Source organism: Podarcis cretensis (assembly GCF_951804945.1).
Source record: "Podarcis cretensis genome assembly, chromosome: 2".
NCBI classification, from domain to species: domain Eukaryota; kingdom Metazoa; phylum Chordata; class Lepidosauria; order Squamata; family Lacertidae; genus Podarcis; species Podarcis cretensis.
This window is the reverse complement of record NC_137171.1, coordinates 114,155,559-114,172,794: the sequence shown is the minus strand read 5'-3', so window position 1 is coordinate 114,172,794 and position 17,236 is coordinate 114,155,559. Positions and strand designations below refer to the sequence as shown.

Below are 17,236 nucleotides of genomic sequence, written 5' to 3'. Positions count from 1 at the left end.
CCACGGAGTATATGGTTCACGTTGTAGTTAATCCCTACAATTTCTGGGTTTGTAAGTTGTTTTAAAACTGTTTTTAATGTTGTTGTGTCCCACCCTGTAACCGTAAGTGAAGGTTGGGAAAATTATTATTTACTCTTATTACCGGTACTTCCCTAGGCATATTTTCCCCCACCCACTCAACAAACCAGCATAAGCAGCCATCCGTTGAATAAATAATGTTTTAATATTTCAATTTCCATAATAAATACCAACATTCTCATCAATCAATAAATAAGTAAACGAGGTAGAAAAAACCCTGTCATGTCTGAGGAAACAATCCTTAATTATTATTGCAAATTCCCTTTGTCGTTAAAAAGTGCAGTAGAACTGATTAACAATAAATACAAATATATAATATTCCAAAACATCACTTTCAACTGTAGCCTGCTGAGCCGCAGCAGGAAAACACAAACACACGGAGCAAACTCCACAGCATTAACAGATTCTAAATTTGCAGCTCCCCAATCACTCGCAAACTGCAGAGTGGGATGGCATTGCGATGAGGCATCGGAAGAAAATCTTCAGGCCTTCTGCGTCTTTTCCAGTGAATTGCATTTTTAAAGGATCCGAAGAGTATGAAAACTCCAATTCTGCAACTTGAATAAATTACGCAATCGATGGTACCCAGTGGTCAGTGTTTGCGTTACAGTATACCACGCTCAAGACCTCTGAAAGGCCAATCCAGACACTTCAGCAACTCTTAAGAAGTAGGGAGAAAAAATCGCAAAGCCTAAAAAATTCCACCCGAGTTTGGATAAAGGTGGATATTGCACGATCCACAGCACTAATATGTGAGGATTTAGGTTTCCTAGAGAGGTAGTTCACTGCCCATTTCAGAATGGGAATTGTAGCAGACACCATTGGTGGTGTGGAGAAAGGGGCAGGGATTTGATGACAAGAGGTGAAGTTCTTCAAAAATAGTTAAAAGGCCTTTGGGAGAAGGGGAAAACCACAAAACTGGGATTGAGAGAACAGAGAATAACCCTGTTCTCTTGCCCCAGTGGTGGTATAGTGGTGTGGTGGAGAGCCAGTGTGGTGTAGTGGTTAAGAGCGGTAGTCTGCTAATCTGGGGAACCGGGTTCGCGTCTCCGCTCCTCCACATGCAGCTGCTGGGTGACCTTGGGCCAGTCACACTTCTTTGAAGTCTCTCAGCCCCACTCACCTCACAGAGTGTTTGTTGTGGGGGAGGAAGGGAAAGGAGATTGTTAGCCGCTTTGAGACTCCTTAAAGGGAGTGAAAGGCGGGATATCAAATCCAAACTCTTCTTCTTCTTCTTCTTCCCGTCCTCAGATTTCCATCCCTGCATTATCCACCACTACTTTGAGGTAGAGCGTGTCGTCTTTGAGGTAAGCAGGAATCTCAAGATGGCTGACGAAGAGGGGACTCCCGCTGGCCACGTTCAGCCTCTGCCGCGGCTGGTGGAAGGAGACGCTGTGGGGATCCGGGAGGAAGGTATCCATCACGGGGGACTTTCTCCGTGTGGGGTCCAAAAGAGAGAAGGTGACCTTCTGCCGGAAAGGCCAGGGCAGGACGTCGTCGTAGGGCCCCTTGGCCAAGGCGAGGAAAAGCGAGACATGGCCCCCCTGGCCAATGCCATCTCCGTCAGGGTAGAGCCGGACACAGAGATGGTACCCAAACGGATGAGTGGCAAAGGCCGGGGAGTAAATGGAACGCTTCTTCCCAGCTTTGGCATCCTTCTGGAGTTTGGAGAAGTTCTCCACCTTCCACACCAAGGTCCCGTCGGTGCTGGCCAGCTGGGGCAACGCTGGTTCTCCAGACGCTTTCTCCATGGCGCACACTTCCTGAGAGGCCCTCAAGAGCTTCTCGTAGTGGGAGCAGCAGCGCTGGAGGGACTTCACCGCAGCCGTCTGGCTGTTCAGCTGTCGGCGCAGAGACACCACCATCAGCTCCAACGCCTCCACCCGCATTTGGACGGCTTCCACGTTCATGGAAGGGCCACCCTAGGGAGAGAGAGATGAGAGAGTTTAAATGGAGGGGTTCCCATCAGGGCATATTGCTCTATTTCTGGGCGCAGGCCCATAACGGGCCCTGAGCTTGCTTTATATACCCTCGCAATGCAGGTTCTCTCGACGTGACTTACCATGACTGTGCTATTGACACTCCAGCAGGGTTCTATCTCCTCAACGTTTTGATCTCCAAGGGCCAAGGGAGCCTTCTTTGGGGTTCCGGGCTGGGCCACAGGGGGGCAAGTGTGCTCCTAAAGCAAAAGAACAAGGCCAGAAAAATGAGCAAAGGTGGTTTGCTGCCGACTGCAGGATCCTAGATTACCTCATGTTCTGAAGCCTTCAAAAGGCATATCTATACGCTACAAAACATACTGGCTTTGTATCACATTCTGTTGTTGGGAACAGCATTTTGATGAGGGTGGTAAGGTATGCCTTTTAGGAATTCCTAACTCTGCTTTATTATCATAGTCTTACTGATACAAATTATTGTTGTTGTTTTTCATTTATTCAGTTTGCAGCCTATTGTTTTACTGGGGTGCCAGTTGAACTGATCTTTGGTTTGGACTGTCCTCTGAATGGGGCTATGAAATAATAATAATAATAATAATAATAATAAATAAATAAATAAATAAATAAATAAATAAATAATTTGTATCCCACACTTTTCCCCAAAGGAGTCCAGGAATGTCAAACGCACAAGTGATAAAACTATCAAAATATCTAAACATCAGGAGCTATAAGTGAACCTCAAAACGAATGCAGTAGCGATTCTACAAATTATTGGTTGTTTTTTTTCATTTATTCAGTTTGCAGCCTATTGTTTTACTGGAGTCCCAATTGAACTGATCATAATTATTCTTTTAAAAAAATAAAAAAATAACTTTTTATTAATTTTCAGTTACGAAAACCGATCAAAATTATTCTTATCACCTCCCCCTAAAAGCAAACTTAGGTGGCGAGTGCTGTTGACAGAAATGGACTCAGAATGGCCCCATAAATAAATAAACATGGAAGTACTGGATGTGCTCAGCTGCCACAGAATTATTTGTTTGCTTGCTTTTATTAAATTTGTATATTGCCCTTCATCTCAGGGCCGTTCACAACATAATAGAACATCAATCTGGAAAAGAAAAAAACGGAGCACAGGAGTGACTGGCTGGCTAGAACCCTGAACAGGATCACAGACGGAAGAGTCAGATCAATAATATCTGAGCAGCTCAACTATGGACTTCTTTCCCCTTTTCCTCCAGTCGCAATTTCTTCCAACTGTTTTGCATGTGTTTTGTCAAATGCCTGCAATTGCCGCAAGAGGGCACCTAAGAGCTTTGTGCTCCCGTTTCATTCCTGGTCTTGTGCACTGCGTATTAGCATCGAGAAGGGAGTGATTCTCTTCATTTAAAACCACTGTACCTGGTACGATTTCAGGGTCCCCATCCAAGCGCAGTCAAAATTTGGGCAGGCAACTTGTGTGGCTAGAGCGTCGTTCTCTGCTGCTTTGTCAGTGTGGAACTGGAGAGAGAGAGAGAGAGAAAAGAAGGAGTCAATATGTTGGCTGCCAATTCTGACCCATCACAGTTACCTCTACCAATACACTACAGTCATAAAAAAAGGTAAAGGGACCCCTGGCCATTAGGTCCAGTCGTGGCCAACTCTGGGGTTGCGGCGCTCATCTCACTTTACTGGCCGAGGGAGCCGGCGTACAGCTTCCGGGTCATGAGGCCAGCATGACTAAGCCGCTTCTGGCGAACCAGAGCAGCGCACGGAAACGCCGTTTACCTTCCCGCCGGAGCGGTACCTATTTATCTACTTGCACTCTGACGTACTTTCAAACTGCTAGGCTGGCAGGAGCAGGGACCGAGCAACGGGAGCTCACCCCATCACTGGGATTCGAACCACCGACCTTCTGATCGGCAAGTCCTAGGCTCTGTGGTTTAACCCACAGCGCCACCCACGTCATACCTCACTACAGTCATACCTCGGGTTAAATATGCTTCAGGTTGAGCGTTTTCAGGTTACGATCCACAGTGACCTGGAAGTAACGGAATGCATTACTTCTGGGTTTCGTCGCTCGCGCATGCACAGATGCTCAAAACAACGTCACATGCATGCGCAGAAGCGCTGAATCGTGGCCCGCGCAGACGCGGGTTGCATTCGCTTCAGGATGCGAACAGGGCTCCGGAACGGATCCTGTTCACATCCAGAGGTACCACTGTACACATTACCTCTAACCATCCTTTGCTGACCAGGTGCCAGACTGATGTTTCAAACTACAACTCCCATCAGCCTCTGCAGACCAGGTGGGCACCAGGTTGGCAAAGTCTGCCTTAAACACATCGCCCTCAAATTATGGCAAAGTGCACAGTCAGTGCTGAAAAGCAGGCACGGCAAATAGTGATTCTCACCTCCTTCTCTAGGGCGACAGTTGTGAACTACTTTGAACCCAGGATTCACCCTTAACTCCAGCTTACAACAAAGGGACGTCAGGTGTTTTTTTCCTGTTTTTCTGTTTCTGTTTTGCTGTCTATGTCTCTCTTGTACCATGTTCCTAGTAGACAGGAGGGCGAGATTTCTGGCCTTCATAGCCATACAGAAAACGAGAAAATGCTGAAAGGAGTACAGTGGTGCCCCGCAAGACGAATGCCTCGCAAGACGAAAAACCCGCTAGATGAAAGGGTTTTCCGTTTTGGAGGTGCTTCGCAAGACGAATTTCCCTATGGGCTTGCTTCGCAAGACGAAAATGTCTTGTGAGTTTTTCCAACTTTCCCCCCCTTTTTCTAAGCCGCTTATCCACTTATCCGCTTAGCCGCTAATAGCGCTAATCCGCTAAGCTGCTAATGGGCTTGCTTTGCAAGACGAAAAAACCGCTAGACGAAGAGACTTGCGGAACGGATTCTTTTCGTCTTGCGAGGCACCACTGTAGGTTGTCAAGCAGCAGCGAAGGGAGTGCAACAGATTCTTTAAATAAACCCTCTCAGCTTTTCTACTTATGGAGCTCTTCTGAATTTCATCACACACCTCTCTCTCGTTTTCTCCCTTTCTATATCTTGTGTTTCTCTTTAGGTCCTGTTTTTAAAAGAGGATGGCAACACAGGTGTGACCCATGCTAGGGGATGAGGTTGATCACAGGGCAGCGCCAGGTAACATCCATACCTGAACCTTGGCTCTTAGAGGGAATTTAGTGAATTTAGTGAGAGGGAATTTAGTGACCATTCATTTATGGGTTTCTTGCTATTCGGGGCTGGGCTTGACTGGTCTTATTATCATTTTCTTCTTGTTAAATTTGTTGCTTTCCACAAAAGAGAGTCCAAAAGTGATTGACTGAGATTTGCCAAGATGGCAACAAAACAACAACAACAACATATCGCTTTAAGAACCAAAAGCCCAGGAAAACCCAAACAACTCTGGTTCCAGAACATCATGTTACTACAACTCACCTGTTTGGGGTTCAGTCCCTTCTTACAAGTCCGACAGGCCACCCTGTCTGTGTCCCTGTGGGGAGAAAGAGGACAGAAAATTGAGCAGGATGAACCCTGAGAAACAGAAAGGGGGTGTAAGCCACAATAAGCTTATGTCGTAATAAATTTTATATACTTTAAAGGCACCACAAGCCTCTTTCCCTGCAAGGCACTACTAACATGGGTTTCCCCCTCTGAAAACTACATTTTGAATCTCTTTCTTTCTCTCTCTTTCATACACACCCTCCAAATTTTATTCATTAAATATATATCCCACCCTGCCAGGGAATAGGGGATAGGGCGGTATATAAATTCAATAAATAATAATAATAAATAAAACACTTATGCATTAAAAAAAACCCAATTGAGAATAAAAGGAACACATATTTGATGCATTTGAAACATAGCTACTTCCATCTTCTCTTCCCTGTGTCCTCTGCTAATTTATTCTTCCTCCCCACATATGCGAAGCAGTCGTTCATCATCAAGATTAATGCCATCCATTGGTTAATCATTAGTCTTGTGGATACCGCGCATTATTCTCATTTGTCACATTTATATCCTGCACTTGTCCAAGAAGCTCAGGGCAGCGTGTGTCGTGGTTCCCTATCTGGGCCCCTCTTTTATGCCCGCAACAATTATGTGAGGCTGAACTGAGTCGCTCAAGATCACCAAGTGAGCTCAGGGCCGTCTGAAGCATATCCGGCGCCTTTGGGGAACAGTTTTCCAGGAGATGAAGTGGGATACATAGGGACAGAGGGCTCAAAAGCTCTCATGGATACTGAAGAGTGGAATCGGCTCCCCAAGACACTTTAGCGCAGCTCAGATTTACAAAATCACTTGCTGCACCAGGAAGTGCCGTCAGCATAATTCAGAGCCACAGGCCCCCTAGACTACCACACGTCAACATCTTGCTTACGCACAAGCACAGCTGAATCGGCATATGACAACAACAACATTTGAGGTGCTCGAGGAATAAACACAGCTGTGCCAATATGGCTTGGCATCTATCCCCACTCCCCGAGAAAACAGAAAAGCAAACTGAAATATTGCAAACTGGAGAGAAACATGACTCTCACACACCCTGATCCTATTAAAAGAAACAAAGTGAGTCTTCTTTTTAAATTATGTTTCTAGAACGCATCACAAATCTGTCGTTGCCAACAGAAACTGGCCCCCGACCAATTAACGGGTTGCAGCCTAAAAACACTAAGTCCAATAAAAGTGGATGCTTCGTTCCCAGGAAATACAAAACACAAGAAGAGCCAGGGTCAGGCCAAGGGTCCATCGCCTTTGATTTCCCAGAGTGGCCAATCAGATGCTTCAGAGACCCACACAAAAAGGGGCAGGAAGGCAGCAGCCCCCTCCCACTGGTGCTCCCCCACAGCTGGTATTGGGGCAGTTTCTATATGCCCATCATAGCCAGAAGGTAGGCAGGAAGATAGGAGATTGATTTATCCAGCTAACCCTATGAGATGAAGGAAGCTGATCTGGCTTGCCAATTAAATGCCAATGACTGTAGTTATAGCTCAGTCAGTAGAGCGTGAAACTCTTAATCTCAGGGTCAAAGGTTTGAGCCCCACGTTGCGGAAAAGATCCCTGCCTTGCTATGGGATGGACTAGATCAGGCTTCCTCCTGATGTTTTTGGCCTACAACTCCCATGATCCCTAGCTGGCAGGACCAGTGGTCAGGGATGATGGGAACTGTAGTCTCAAAAACATCTGGAGGACTGGGGTTGAGGAAGCCTGGACTAGATGATGCCCATCAGGGTCCCTTCCAACACTATGATTCTGTTATTCTAAGCCCTGCGAATCCTGGACAGGTGACCCTAACATCTGAGAAGCCTCCAGCTACAATTAAACATAAAGGTAAAGGGACCATTAGGTCCAGTCGTGACCGACTCTGGGGTTGCAGCGCTCATCTCGCTTTATTGGCCGAGGGAGCCGGCGTACAGCTTCCGGGTCATGTGGCCAGCATGACTAAGCCGCTTCTGGCGAACCAGAGCAGCGCACGGAAACGCCGTTTACCTTCCCGCTGGAGCGGTACCTATTTATCTACTTGCACTTTGAAGTGCTTTCGAACTGCTAGGTTGGCAGGAGCTGGGACCGAGCAACGGGAGCTCACCCCGTCGGGGGATTTGAACCACCGACCTTCTGATCAGCAAGTCCTAGGCTCTGTGGTTTAACCCACAGCGTCACCCACGTCCCTCCAGCTACGATTAGGGGACTCCAACTCCCATGAGCATGACAAATGATCACGGATGATGGGACCTGTAGTCTAGCAACATCATGGAGAGGGGGAATCGCGAATACCCCGCCTTTGCCCTTAAATATCCTGGGAGCACTTTCCCCTTTTTTTGCCACTGACCTGAACAGCCTCTTCACGCATCCCCTGCAGTAGCGGTGCCCACACTCGGCTTGCTGTGGGTTGCAGAGGAGGAACCCGCACGCCTGGCAGAGCAAGCCGGCGTTGCCCAGCAGATCCACGGGCATCACGGAGCCCCGTTGCTTTCCCATCCTTGCCAACGTGGGCTAAACTCTACCTTCAGTCCCGAGAGAGGGAAAATAAGATCCACACGAAAAGCGACCAGGAGAGGAAGGGGAAAAAAATGAGTCTGGCAGGCAGCAGCCGGCGCGAGGCTTTTATGGGACGGGACGGGCGTGAGTCAGAGAAGGGCGCGCGAGGGAATCCCGCCGCTGAGTCATCAGAGATTCTCCCCGAACGTGCCAGCTGCGGGTCAACGGGGTGACGCAGTTCTGTGCGCGCGCGCGCGCGCGCGCCACCAGGAGAGCCGGGCCCCGGCGGGCTCGGCGCGGGAAATGCCTCTGAGGAGAGTTGAGGCTGAGGGGAGGGAAAGGGATTGCGAAAATGCAAGGGGCTGGGGAGAGAGGGGAAAAGGCACACTGGGCCGGCGTGAGGCGAAATGGCGCAGGGGAATACTGTTATTATTATTATTATTTGTTACGGGAAGGGACAGCGCTTTGGAAAAAGAAAGGAAAACCGTGATGAGAGCAGCTGGTGCCTTTCCAGAAATGAAGGCGGGCGCCCCTCTCTTGCTTAACCTGCCTCCGCATCGTGGACTAAGGGTTAAATGGTTATATGGTGCTTGAAGGATTTACAGAGTTATACAAAGATTTGGAGCACACTCACACACTGCAAGGTGTCCTTTTTAATAATAATACAGTGGTACCTCGGGTTACATATGCTTCAGGTTACACACTCCACTAACCCAGAAATAGTGCTTCAGGTTAAGAACAGAAATCGTGCTCCGGTGGCGCAGCAGCAGCAGGAGGGCCCATTAGCTAAAGTGGTGCTTCAGGTTAAGAACAGTTTCAGGTTAAGAACAGATCTCCGGAACGAATTAAGTACTTAACCCGAGGTACCACTGTAATGACAATTTCCATTCTGAAAGATCTTTGGCGATCACTTGTAGCTGAGTAAGATTGTCTTCCATAAACACAGTTTTAAAAGTGTCTTCCAAAAATACAGTCTTCCATAAACACTGTTGTCGTGGTCGTTTAGTGGTGTCCGACTCTTCGTGACCCCCTGGACCAGAGCACACCAGGCACTCCGGTCTTCCACTGCCTCCCGCAGTTTGGTCAGACTCATGCTGGTAGCTTTGAGAACACTGTCCAACCATCTCGTCCTCTGTCATCCCCTTCTCCTTGTGCCCTCCATCTTTCCCAACATCAGGGTCTTTTCCAGGGAGTCTTCTCTTCTCATGAGGTGGCCGAAGTATTGGAGCCTCAGCTTCAGGATCTGTCCTTCCAGTGAGCACTCAGGGCTGATTTCCTTAAGAATGGAGAGGTTTGATCTTCTTGCAGTCCATGGGACTCTCAAGAGTCTCCTCCAGCATCATAATTCAAAAGCATCAATTCTTCGGCGATCAGCCTTCTTTATGGTCCAACTCTCACTTCCATACATCACTACTGGGAAAACCATAGCTTTTACTATACGGACCTTTGTTGGCAAGGTGATGTCTCTGCTTTTAAAGATGCTGCTGTCTTGGTTTGTCATTCACTGTCACGAAATCCATCATGCGAAAGGCTGGGCTGGATGAATCCCAAGCCCAAGAAAGTAAAATCTCTCACTGCCTCCATTTCTTCCCCTTCTATTTGCCAGGAGGTGATGGGCCCAGTAGCCATGATCTTCGTTTTTTTGATGTTGAGCTTCAGACCATATTTTGCGCTCTCCTTTTTCACCCTCATTAAAAGGTTCTTTAATTCCTCCTCACTTTCTGCCATCAAGGTTGTGTCAACTGCATATCTGATGTTGTTGATATTTCTTCTGGCAATCTTAATTCCGGCTAGGGATTCATCCAGCTCAGCCCTTCGCATGATGAATTCTGCATATAAGTTAAATAAGCAAGGAGATAATATACAGCCTTGTCATACTCCTTTCCCAATTTTGAACCAATCAGTTGTAGAGATCAACTAAGTTTGTTTTTGGTATAAGCATTTGTGTGCATGCACACTTCTTCAGATACACTTCAGATACATTTTTATATATATTTCGACTGTGTCAGACCAACACGGCTACTTACCTACATCAGGTGAAGACACCCCCCTCTCTGGTGTGTACTGCAGTGCAGACACAACATTGACGTGTTTCAAGCTACTAGCATCTACGTAGCCTGTAAAGGCCAGGGCGCTTTCACACCTCCTGATGCTAATGGAAGTTGCAGTCCAAAAGCTTCTTGATGGCACCCCCTGAGCTTGTTGGCAGAAGCATCAGGGAAAGATGTAAGAGGTAAAATATATAACAGCAGCTTTGGGTGGGTGACTTAGACCAAGGAAACATGGTCTTTAAAATGGTATTTCTTTGAGAATGAGTGGGGGACAGTGTCATTTTTTTCTTACCTTTCCCCTAAAAAGCTCAAGGTTGGCATACATGGCAGTTCCTTCTTCCACTCACCCCACAGAAGGGCACAGAAGAAAAGAAAATAAGCAATTGAAATTTTATGTGTTTTTTTAATTGTTTTTAAGTTTTGTATTCTTGTATTTTTGTATTTTTGTTTTTTTTCCCTTTTTTGTCTATTTTTGTTTTTGTGTTGCTATTGAAAATGCTAATAAATATTCATTAAAAAAAAAACCAGAAGGGCACAGAAGTGATTTCCTTCAGGACAGAATGGGGCGGACCAACATAATTCCTATTGGCAGATAAAGGAAGAAAGAAACGTCTGTGTTCATGGGACCCACACGTCTCCCAGAAGCATATTTAATTGTGCAAACTGGATATTACACTGAAAGTCCCAAGGTCGGTGCGTTAAACACAGGCTGACTGTGCTTTCTCATGTACCCCTGTGGTGTAATGGAGAGAATGTCGGGCTGTGTACACACCATACATTCAAAGTGCATGGCTCCCCCCTCCCCAAAAAATCCTGGGAACTGTACTTTACTCCTCACAGAGCTACAATTCTCAGCACCCTTAGCAAACTACAGTTCCTGGGGTGGGGGTGGAGTGTGTTGTGTTCGCAGCCTCAGACTATGCCCAGGGAGACCAAGGTTCAAATCCTGCCTCAGCTATAAAGCTCACTGAGCGGCCTTGGGTCTCTCTCTCCCTCACAGGGATATTGTGATGACAAAACGGGGTGGGGGAGACCTTTGTTAGGCATTCAATACAGTGGTACCTCGGGTTAAGAACTTAATTCGTTCTGGAGGTCCGTTCTTAACCTGAAACTGTTCTTAACCTGAGGTACCACTTTAGCTAATGGGGCCTCCCGATGCCGTCACGCCATTTCTGTTCTCATCCTGAGGTAAAGTTCTTAACCCGAGGTACTATTTCTGGGTTAGCGGAGTCTGTAACCTGAAGCGTCTGTAACCTGAGGTACCACTGTACACATAATAAGCAAATAATTAATTGACATGTTCGTTTTCCTGCAAGCGGCAATGCGGGGAATCTTTTTAACCACACCTTGATTACAAATTTTATGGGGCCTGGAGGAAGCCAGGTAAAAGTTGCTTTAGGGAGTGCATTCATAGCTGCCTGCAGAGATCCCCACTCCAAGCAGGAGAGGGATGAGTCAATCCAATTAAGTTGTTGAAAAGTTATGTACTCATCAAACACAGGAAGCTGCCTACATTCTACCAAGCCAGAGCAGTGAGCCCCTAGCTCAGTGCTGCCTGAGTGGCAGCGGATTCAGGAGTTCAGGCCAGAGTGTCTCCCAGCCCTATCTAGAGGCACCGGGCATTGAACCCACGATATTCTTCATGAGAAGCAGCTGCTCTACCACTGAGCTATGGCCCTCTGGCCTCCCCATCGCAAGTGATATCTAGTAGCATGTCCCCTTGTTGTCTTCACATTGCCACATCGTTCAACTGGCAACAGTTCAGGGGGAAAGCTGTGTGTCCGTCTGTCCATCCCCCACAGTACGAAACATCGTATAGTGGTACCTCAGGTTACATACGCTTCAGGTTACATATGCTTCAGGTTACGCACTCCGCTAACCCAGAAATAGTGCTTCAGATTAAGAACTTTGCTTCAGGATAAGAATAGAATTCGTGCTCCGGCGGCGCAGCAGCAGCGGGAGGCCCCATTAGCTAAAGTGGTACCTCAGGTTAAGAACAGTTTCAGGTTAAGAACGGACCTCCGGAACGAATTAAGTACTTAATCTGAGGTACCACTGTACTTCAAGTGCTGGGAAAGGTGAAATGTTCTTGCGGCAAAAATGCAACTCTAAACTTGAGCAGATCATGCCCAGGCAAGACCTGAGCAGCAGAAATGAGTAAGCAGTGCTTTCTGTTGCAGTGAAAATCTGAAAAGTCTGGAAAAGCCCACATGGAGCACTTTTTGAGATTGGTACATTAGCTGAGTCAGGTGCCAGAGGTGAGGTCGCCGAGTTCACGGGTGGCGCTGCTAAGGACAGGGGAATCCCGGTGTTACATGCCATCCTTATCTCTGAGCAGCGCCCAAGGGTTGCAGGCAAGCTATAACCCAGGGTTGGTGTTTCCTGCGGGACAACAGCCATCTTGAAATATCTCACAGGCTGCACATGGAAGGTGGAGCAAGCTTGTAATCTCCTACTCCTAGAAGGTAGGACTTGTTGCTCTTTCCACAAAAGTACCCCAGATATAGCAAACGTAAAGCCAGCTATGAAAACCGAAGTGGAATAAGAACCAGAAAACACATCTGTAGAAAGGCAGGCCCAACACATCCCACCCTACTCAAAGATGCCACAGACCACAGGGGAAGAACATTCCCTCCAACTGCTTCTCAGTTTCCTGTTGTTGTTGTTTAGTCGTTTAGTCATGTCCATTTCTTCGTGACCCCATGGACCAGAGCACGCCAGGCACTCCTGTCTTCCACTGCCTCCCGCAGTTTGGTCAAACTCATGCTGGTAGCTTCAAGAACACTGTCCAAACACCTTGTCCTCTGTCGTCCCCTTCTCCTTGTGCCCTCCATCTTTCCCAACATCGGGGTCTTTTCCAGGGATCTTCTCTTCTCATGAGGTGGCCAAAGTACTGGAGCCTCGGCTTCAGGATCTGTCCTTCCAGTGAGCACTCAGGGCTGATTTCCTTCAGAATGGAGAGGTTTGATCTTCTTGCAGTCCATGGGACTCTCAAGAGTCTCCTCCAGCACCAGAATTCAAAAGCATCAGTTCTTTGGCAATCAGCCTTCTTTATGGTCCAGCTCTCACTTCTGTACATCACTATCTCAGTTTCCTAATCGTAACTAACTGAGTGTCCACTGAATTGATTCTGGGCTGAATGGATCTTGTGCTGATCCAGCAAGATGATTCCTATGCCAAAATACCTTCAGCTGGCTCATGAAAGCAAGGGAAAATCAGAAGTAGTCTATTCTTTTCTTTTATCTTCTTTTATCTTCTTTCTTCTAGTCATTCCAACTCTATGATTCTATGATTCTCTCCCCGCACCCCCGCTGTTTTCTTTTGGTGTCCTCTGGGCCATTTTTGAGGTCCAAGGATTACACACACGTGAAAGTGGTGGGTTTGGACCCAGGGCAGAGACAACCTTTCAGAGTGAGACTGAGAGAAGAATGGACAGGCCTCAGGTGAGAGCTGGAAGGGTCCCCCACTTTCTGTGCGAGAGAGCCAGTGTGGTGTAGTGGTTAAGAGCGGTAGTCTCGTAATCTGGGGAACCGGGTTCGCGTCTCCGCTCCTCCACATGCAGCTGCTGGGTGACCTTGGGCCAGTCACACTTCTTTGAAGTCTCTCAGCCCCACTCACCTCACAGAGTGTTTGTTGTGGGGGAGGAAGGGAAAGGAGAATGTGAGCCACTTTGAGACTCCTTAAAGGGAGTGAAAGGCGGGATATCAAATCCAAACTCCTCCTCCTCCTCTTCTTCTTCTTCTTCTTCTTCTTCTTCTTCTTCTTCTTCTTCTTCTGTGTGAGACAAGGCTTAAGAGAGAGGGCCCCGCATTTTCCTCTCCCTCTCTCTGCTTTTGTTTTTATTCAGATTGATTTCTTTTATCTTATTGTATCATGAAAAAGCTTCCATAAAATCTTAATAATAACAACAATGAAAAGAAAGCGAGCCAAACCACGCAATGCAGAAAAAGGACAGCGTACACACACACACACACACCAAAGTTCACTACCACCCCCAAATGTGGCCATCGCCACAAGCAAATATTAGAAGATAGTGAGTCACCTTACAGTACAATGACTGATGAGTTTGGCTGTGTCATGGATGTGTGTCGGAAGAAAACCGGATTGGAAACAGAAATGCAAAGATGGGCAATGAAATGTTGGTCTCTCCCTGCCAGTCAGGGAAGAAATGGAAAGCGTTCTGGTTTCTCAATCAGCAACAGCACATGGTTCACACACACACACACACACACACACAGACACACCCCAAAATACATACAACCACCCTTTCCTCCCTAGGACTTCGGCTAAGCACCACTTCCAGGCTCTTGTATCTGTTAAGACCAGCCGAGCAGCTCTCTGAGGCTGTTGGGAAATTATGGGACAGGCAGGCGATGAATCATCTCTAGGGGTGTGCGTTTACATTTGAGAAATTCCCAAAAGATGCAGCATGGAAGCGATTCTGGCAGATCTGTGGGAACTGATTACGCACCAGGCGCCGTAATCGAGGATTACAAGAGGCCAAGCTCTGCCCCAGAACCTGTTTTCAATTTCATTTCTTGGGCTTTGCCCCCTCTGGATGACATAATATGATTAAGAAAGTGACTGATCTACTAACCTCAATGCCCTTTAACATTTTGGGGTTTTGTAAAGGGAGGAAAGTGGCCTGGGGGACAGGGGGCAGGCGGGTGTGGAGGATTCCCTGGTCCTGAATGGGGTAACTGTGCCCCTGAAGGACCAGGTGCGCAGCCTGGGAGTCATTTTGGACTCACAGCTGTCCATGGAGGCACAGGTCAATTCTGTGTCCAGGGCAGCTGTTTACCAGCTCCATCTGGTATGCAAGATGAGACCTTACCTGCCCACAGACTGTCTCGCCAGAGTGGTGCATGCTCTAGTTATCTCTCGCTTGGACTACTGCAATGCGCTCTACGTGGGGCTACCTTTGAAGGTGACCCGGAAACTACAACTAATCCAGAATGCGGCAGCTAGACTGGTGACTGGGAGCGGCCGCCGAGACCACATAACACTGGTCTTGAAAGACCTACACTGGCTCCCAGTACGTTTCCAAGCACAATTCAAAGTGTTGGTGCTGACCTTTAAAGCCCTAAACGGCCTCGGTCCAGTATACCTGAAGGAGTGTCTCCACCCCCATCGTTCTGCCCGGACACTGAGGTCCAGCTCTGAGGGCCTTCTGGTGGTTCCCTCACTGCGAGAAGCCAAGTTACAGGGAACCAGGCAAAGGGCCTTCTCAGTAGTGGCGCCCGCCCTGTGGAACACCCTCCCACCAGATGTCAAAGAGAAAAATAACTACCAAACTTTTAGAAGACATCTAAAGGCAGCCCTGTTTAGGGAAGCTTTTAATGTTTAATAGGTTATTGTATTTTAGTGTTTTGTTGGAAGCTGCCCAGATGACCAGGGTATAAATAAATTTATTATTATTATTATTATTATTATTATTATTATTATTATTATTCCTGCATTGCAGGGGGTTGGGCTAGATGGCCTTTGGGTCCCTTCCAACTCTATGATTATAATCCCATGATTCTATATCCTGGAGTTCCACCAAATGGTTCCCGGGGCCTTTAAAGGGGTGGCTCCCTGATTGCAGAACACTTTCCTCAGGCATTTCATTAGCTTTTGGAGAAATGTTTAAATATTTTTTTTATTATAACCATTTTAAAACATTATGTCTGTTGTGTAATAGTGGGTGGGATGGTGCTTTTTAACTGTAGCTTGTTAAGGGTGCTCTGTGTGTGTGGGGGGGGGGGGATTAAATACCTTCCCCGGGATTCTTTTGGGGCGTAGGTTGTGACCAGGGGAATGGGGACACTCCAGAGGTTGCAGGACTATGAATCCCTGAAAATCAGCTACGATGGCTGGGGCTGTGGGAAGTTGGAGTCTCTCCTGTAGGGCCCTGGGGCCCATGCACCAGGCCTGAGCCGCCTCCTGGGTTTTCAGCTTCTCATTCCTCCCAATACACCAAAGGGGAATTTTGGCTTCTCAGACACTTGCCAGAAAGTTCCCCAATTGCTGGGTCAGCTTTACCAGCTGCCTTGGTGCCTGTCAGCCCAACTCCGGGGCTCTCTAACGTGGAATTTCACTTTTTCAGCGTCATCATCGCCACCGCTCTGCCGGCTGCAGCAGAACATTTGCTTCTGCCGGAAAAGGCAAGCCAGGGAACATTGCTTGCCCTGCTTTCACTTCCCCATTGTGTGAGAACTCAGCTCCGGGCTTTGTTGGTCAACAGTGCAGGGGAACAACACTGCCTCTCTGGACCAGCGAAGCTGCTTCCACTCTGCTCTGTGCCTCCCACATCCCAGCCCCTTAAGCTCCTTCCTCGCTGCGTCCCAAGTCAAAGAGCTGTGCAACCTAAAGCCAATTTCAATGGGGCATATTACGTCAAGTGTGTCCAGGCTTGTAGCAACAGAGGCAAGTGTGTGTGTGCCCCCCCCACTCCGCCCCCTAGATGACCAGTATGTTTCCAAGCACAATTCAAAGTGTTGGTGCTGACCTTTGAAGCCCTAAACGGCCTCAGTGCAGTATATCTGTTTTGGTTTTTTTTATTAATATTTATTAAATTTTTAACAAAAAAGAGTTACCAAATAATAGCACACAGAAAAAATACAAAAATACAAAACCAAAATTTAACATAAAAAGCAAAAGCTAAAAATCCCTCTTTTGTTGTTGTTGTTGTTTAGTCGTTCAGTCGTGTCCAACTCTTCGTGACCCCATGGACCAGAGCACGCCAGGCACTCCTGTCTTCCACTGCCTCCCGCAGTTTGGTCAGACTCATGTTTGTAGCTTCGAGAATTATAATATCTTATATTCATTTACTTATTTTTGTGACTTCCTCACACCTCCCTTCTTTGTATTCCATTTAAAAATTTACTCAGCAAATTCATAACCTCATATTTTAGCCTAATCATTTATCCTCACATATTCTAACTTCAAATTTTCGTCCGAAATCCATCCCTTCTTCCATATTCTTATTTTACCTTATTACTAGAACCACTTCTTTTCATTCCAACGTCATTAACATTCAATAATTTTACAGTGTTTCTGTAGATAGATTTTAAATTTCTTCCAATCTTCCACCAACTCTTCTCCCTGGTCTCGGATTCTGCCCGTCATTTCAGCCAATTCCATATAGTCCATTACTTGCATCTGCCATTCTTCCAGGGTGGGCAGGTCTTGTGTCTTCCAATGCTTTGCGATGAGTATTCTTGCT

The 17,236-nt window shown here is 47.1% G+C and overlaps 1 protein-coding gene across 1 annotated transcript; it reads right to left on the bottom strand.

Moving 5' to 3' along the window:
- Nucleotides 1-204: 204 nt before the first annotated feature.
- On the bottom strand, nucleotides 205-8,140 carry LOC307208858 (TNF receptor-associated factor 2-like). The gene is made up of 5 exons (XM_079963865.1): nucleotides 7,830-8,140; nucleotides 5,441-5,495; nucleotides 3,417-3,515; nucleotides 2,141-2,257; nucleotides 205-2,000 (listed from the first exon to the last, which is right to left on the bottom strand). The coding sequence occupies exons 1-5, from the start codon at nucleotides 7,976-7,978 to the stop codon at nucleotides 1,326-1,328; spliced, it is 1,095 nt and encodes a 364-aa protein (XP_079819991.1). The 5' UTR covers nucleotides 7,979-8,140; the 3' UTR covers nucleotides 205-1,325.
- Between the last annotated feature and the right edge of the window lie 9,096 nt (nucleotides 8,141-17,236).

Excerpts from the sequence above, each read along its gene's own strand:
- LOC307208858 (XM_079963865.1), bottom strand. The coding sequence starts at position 7,978 with ATGGGAAAGCAACGGGGCTCCGTGATGCCCGTGGATCTGCTGGGCAAC. Across the intron at positions 3,516-5,440 it reads AGGGACTGAACCCCAAACAG|TTCCACACTGACAAAGCAGC; the intron begins GTGAGTTGTAGT and ends CTCTCTCTCCAG. Across the intron at positions 2,258-3,416 it reads GGACCCTGAAATCGTACCAG|GAGCACACTTGCCCCCCTGT; the intron begins GTACAGTGGTTT and ends CTTTTGCTTTAG.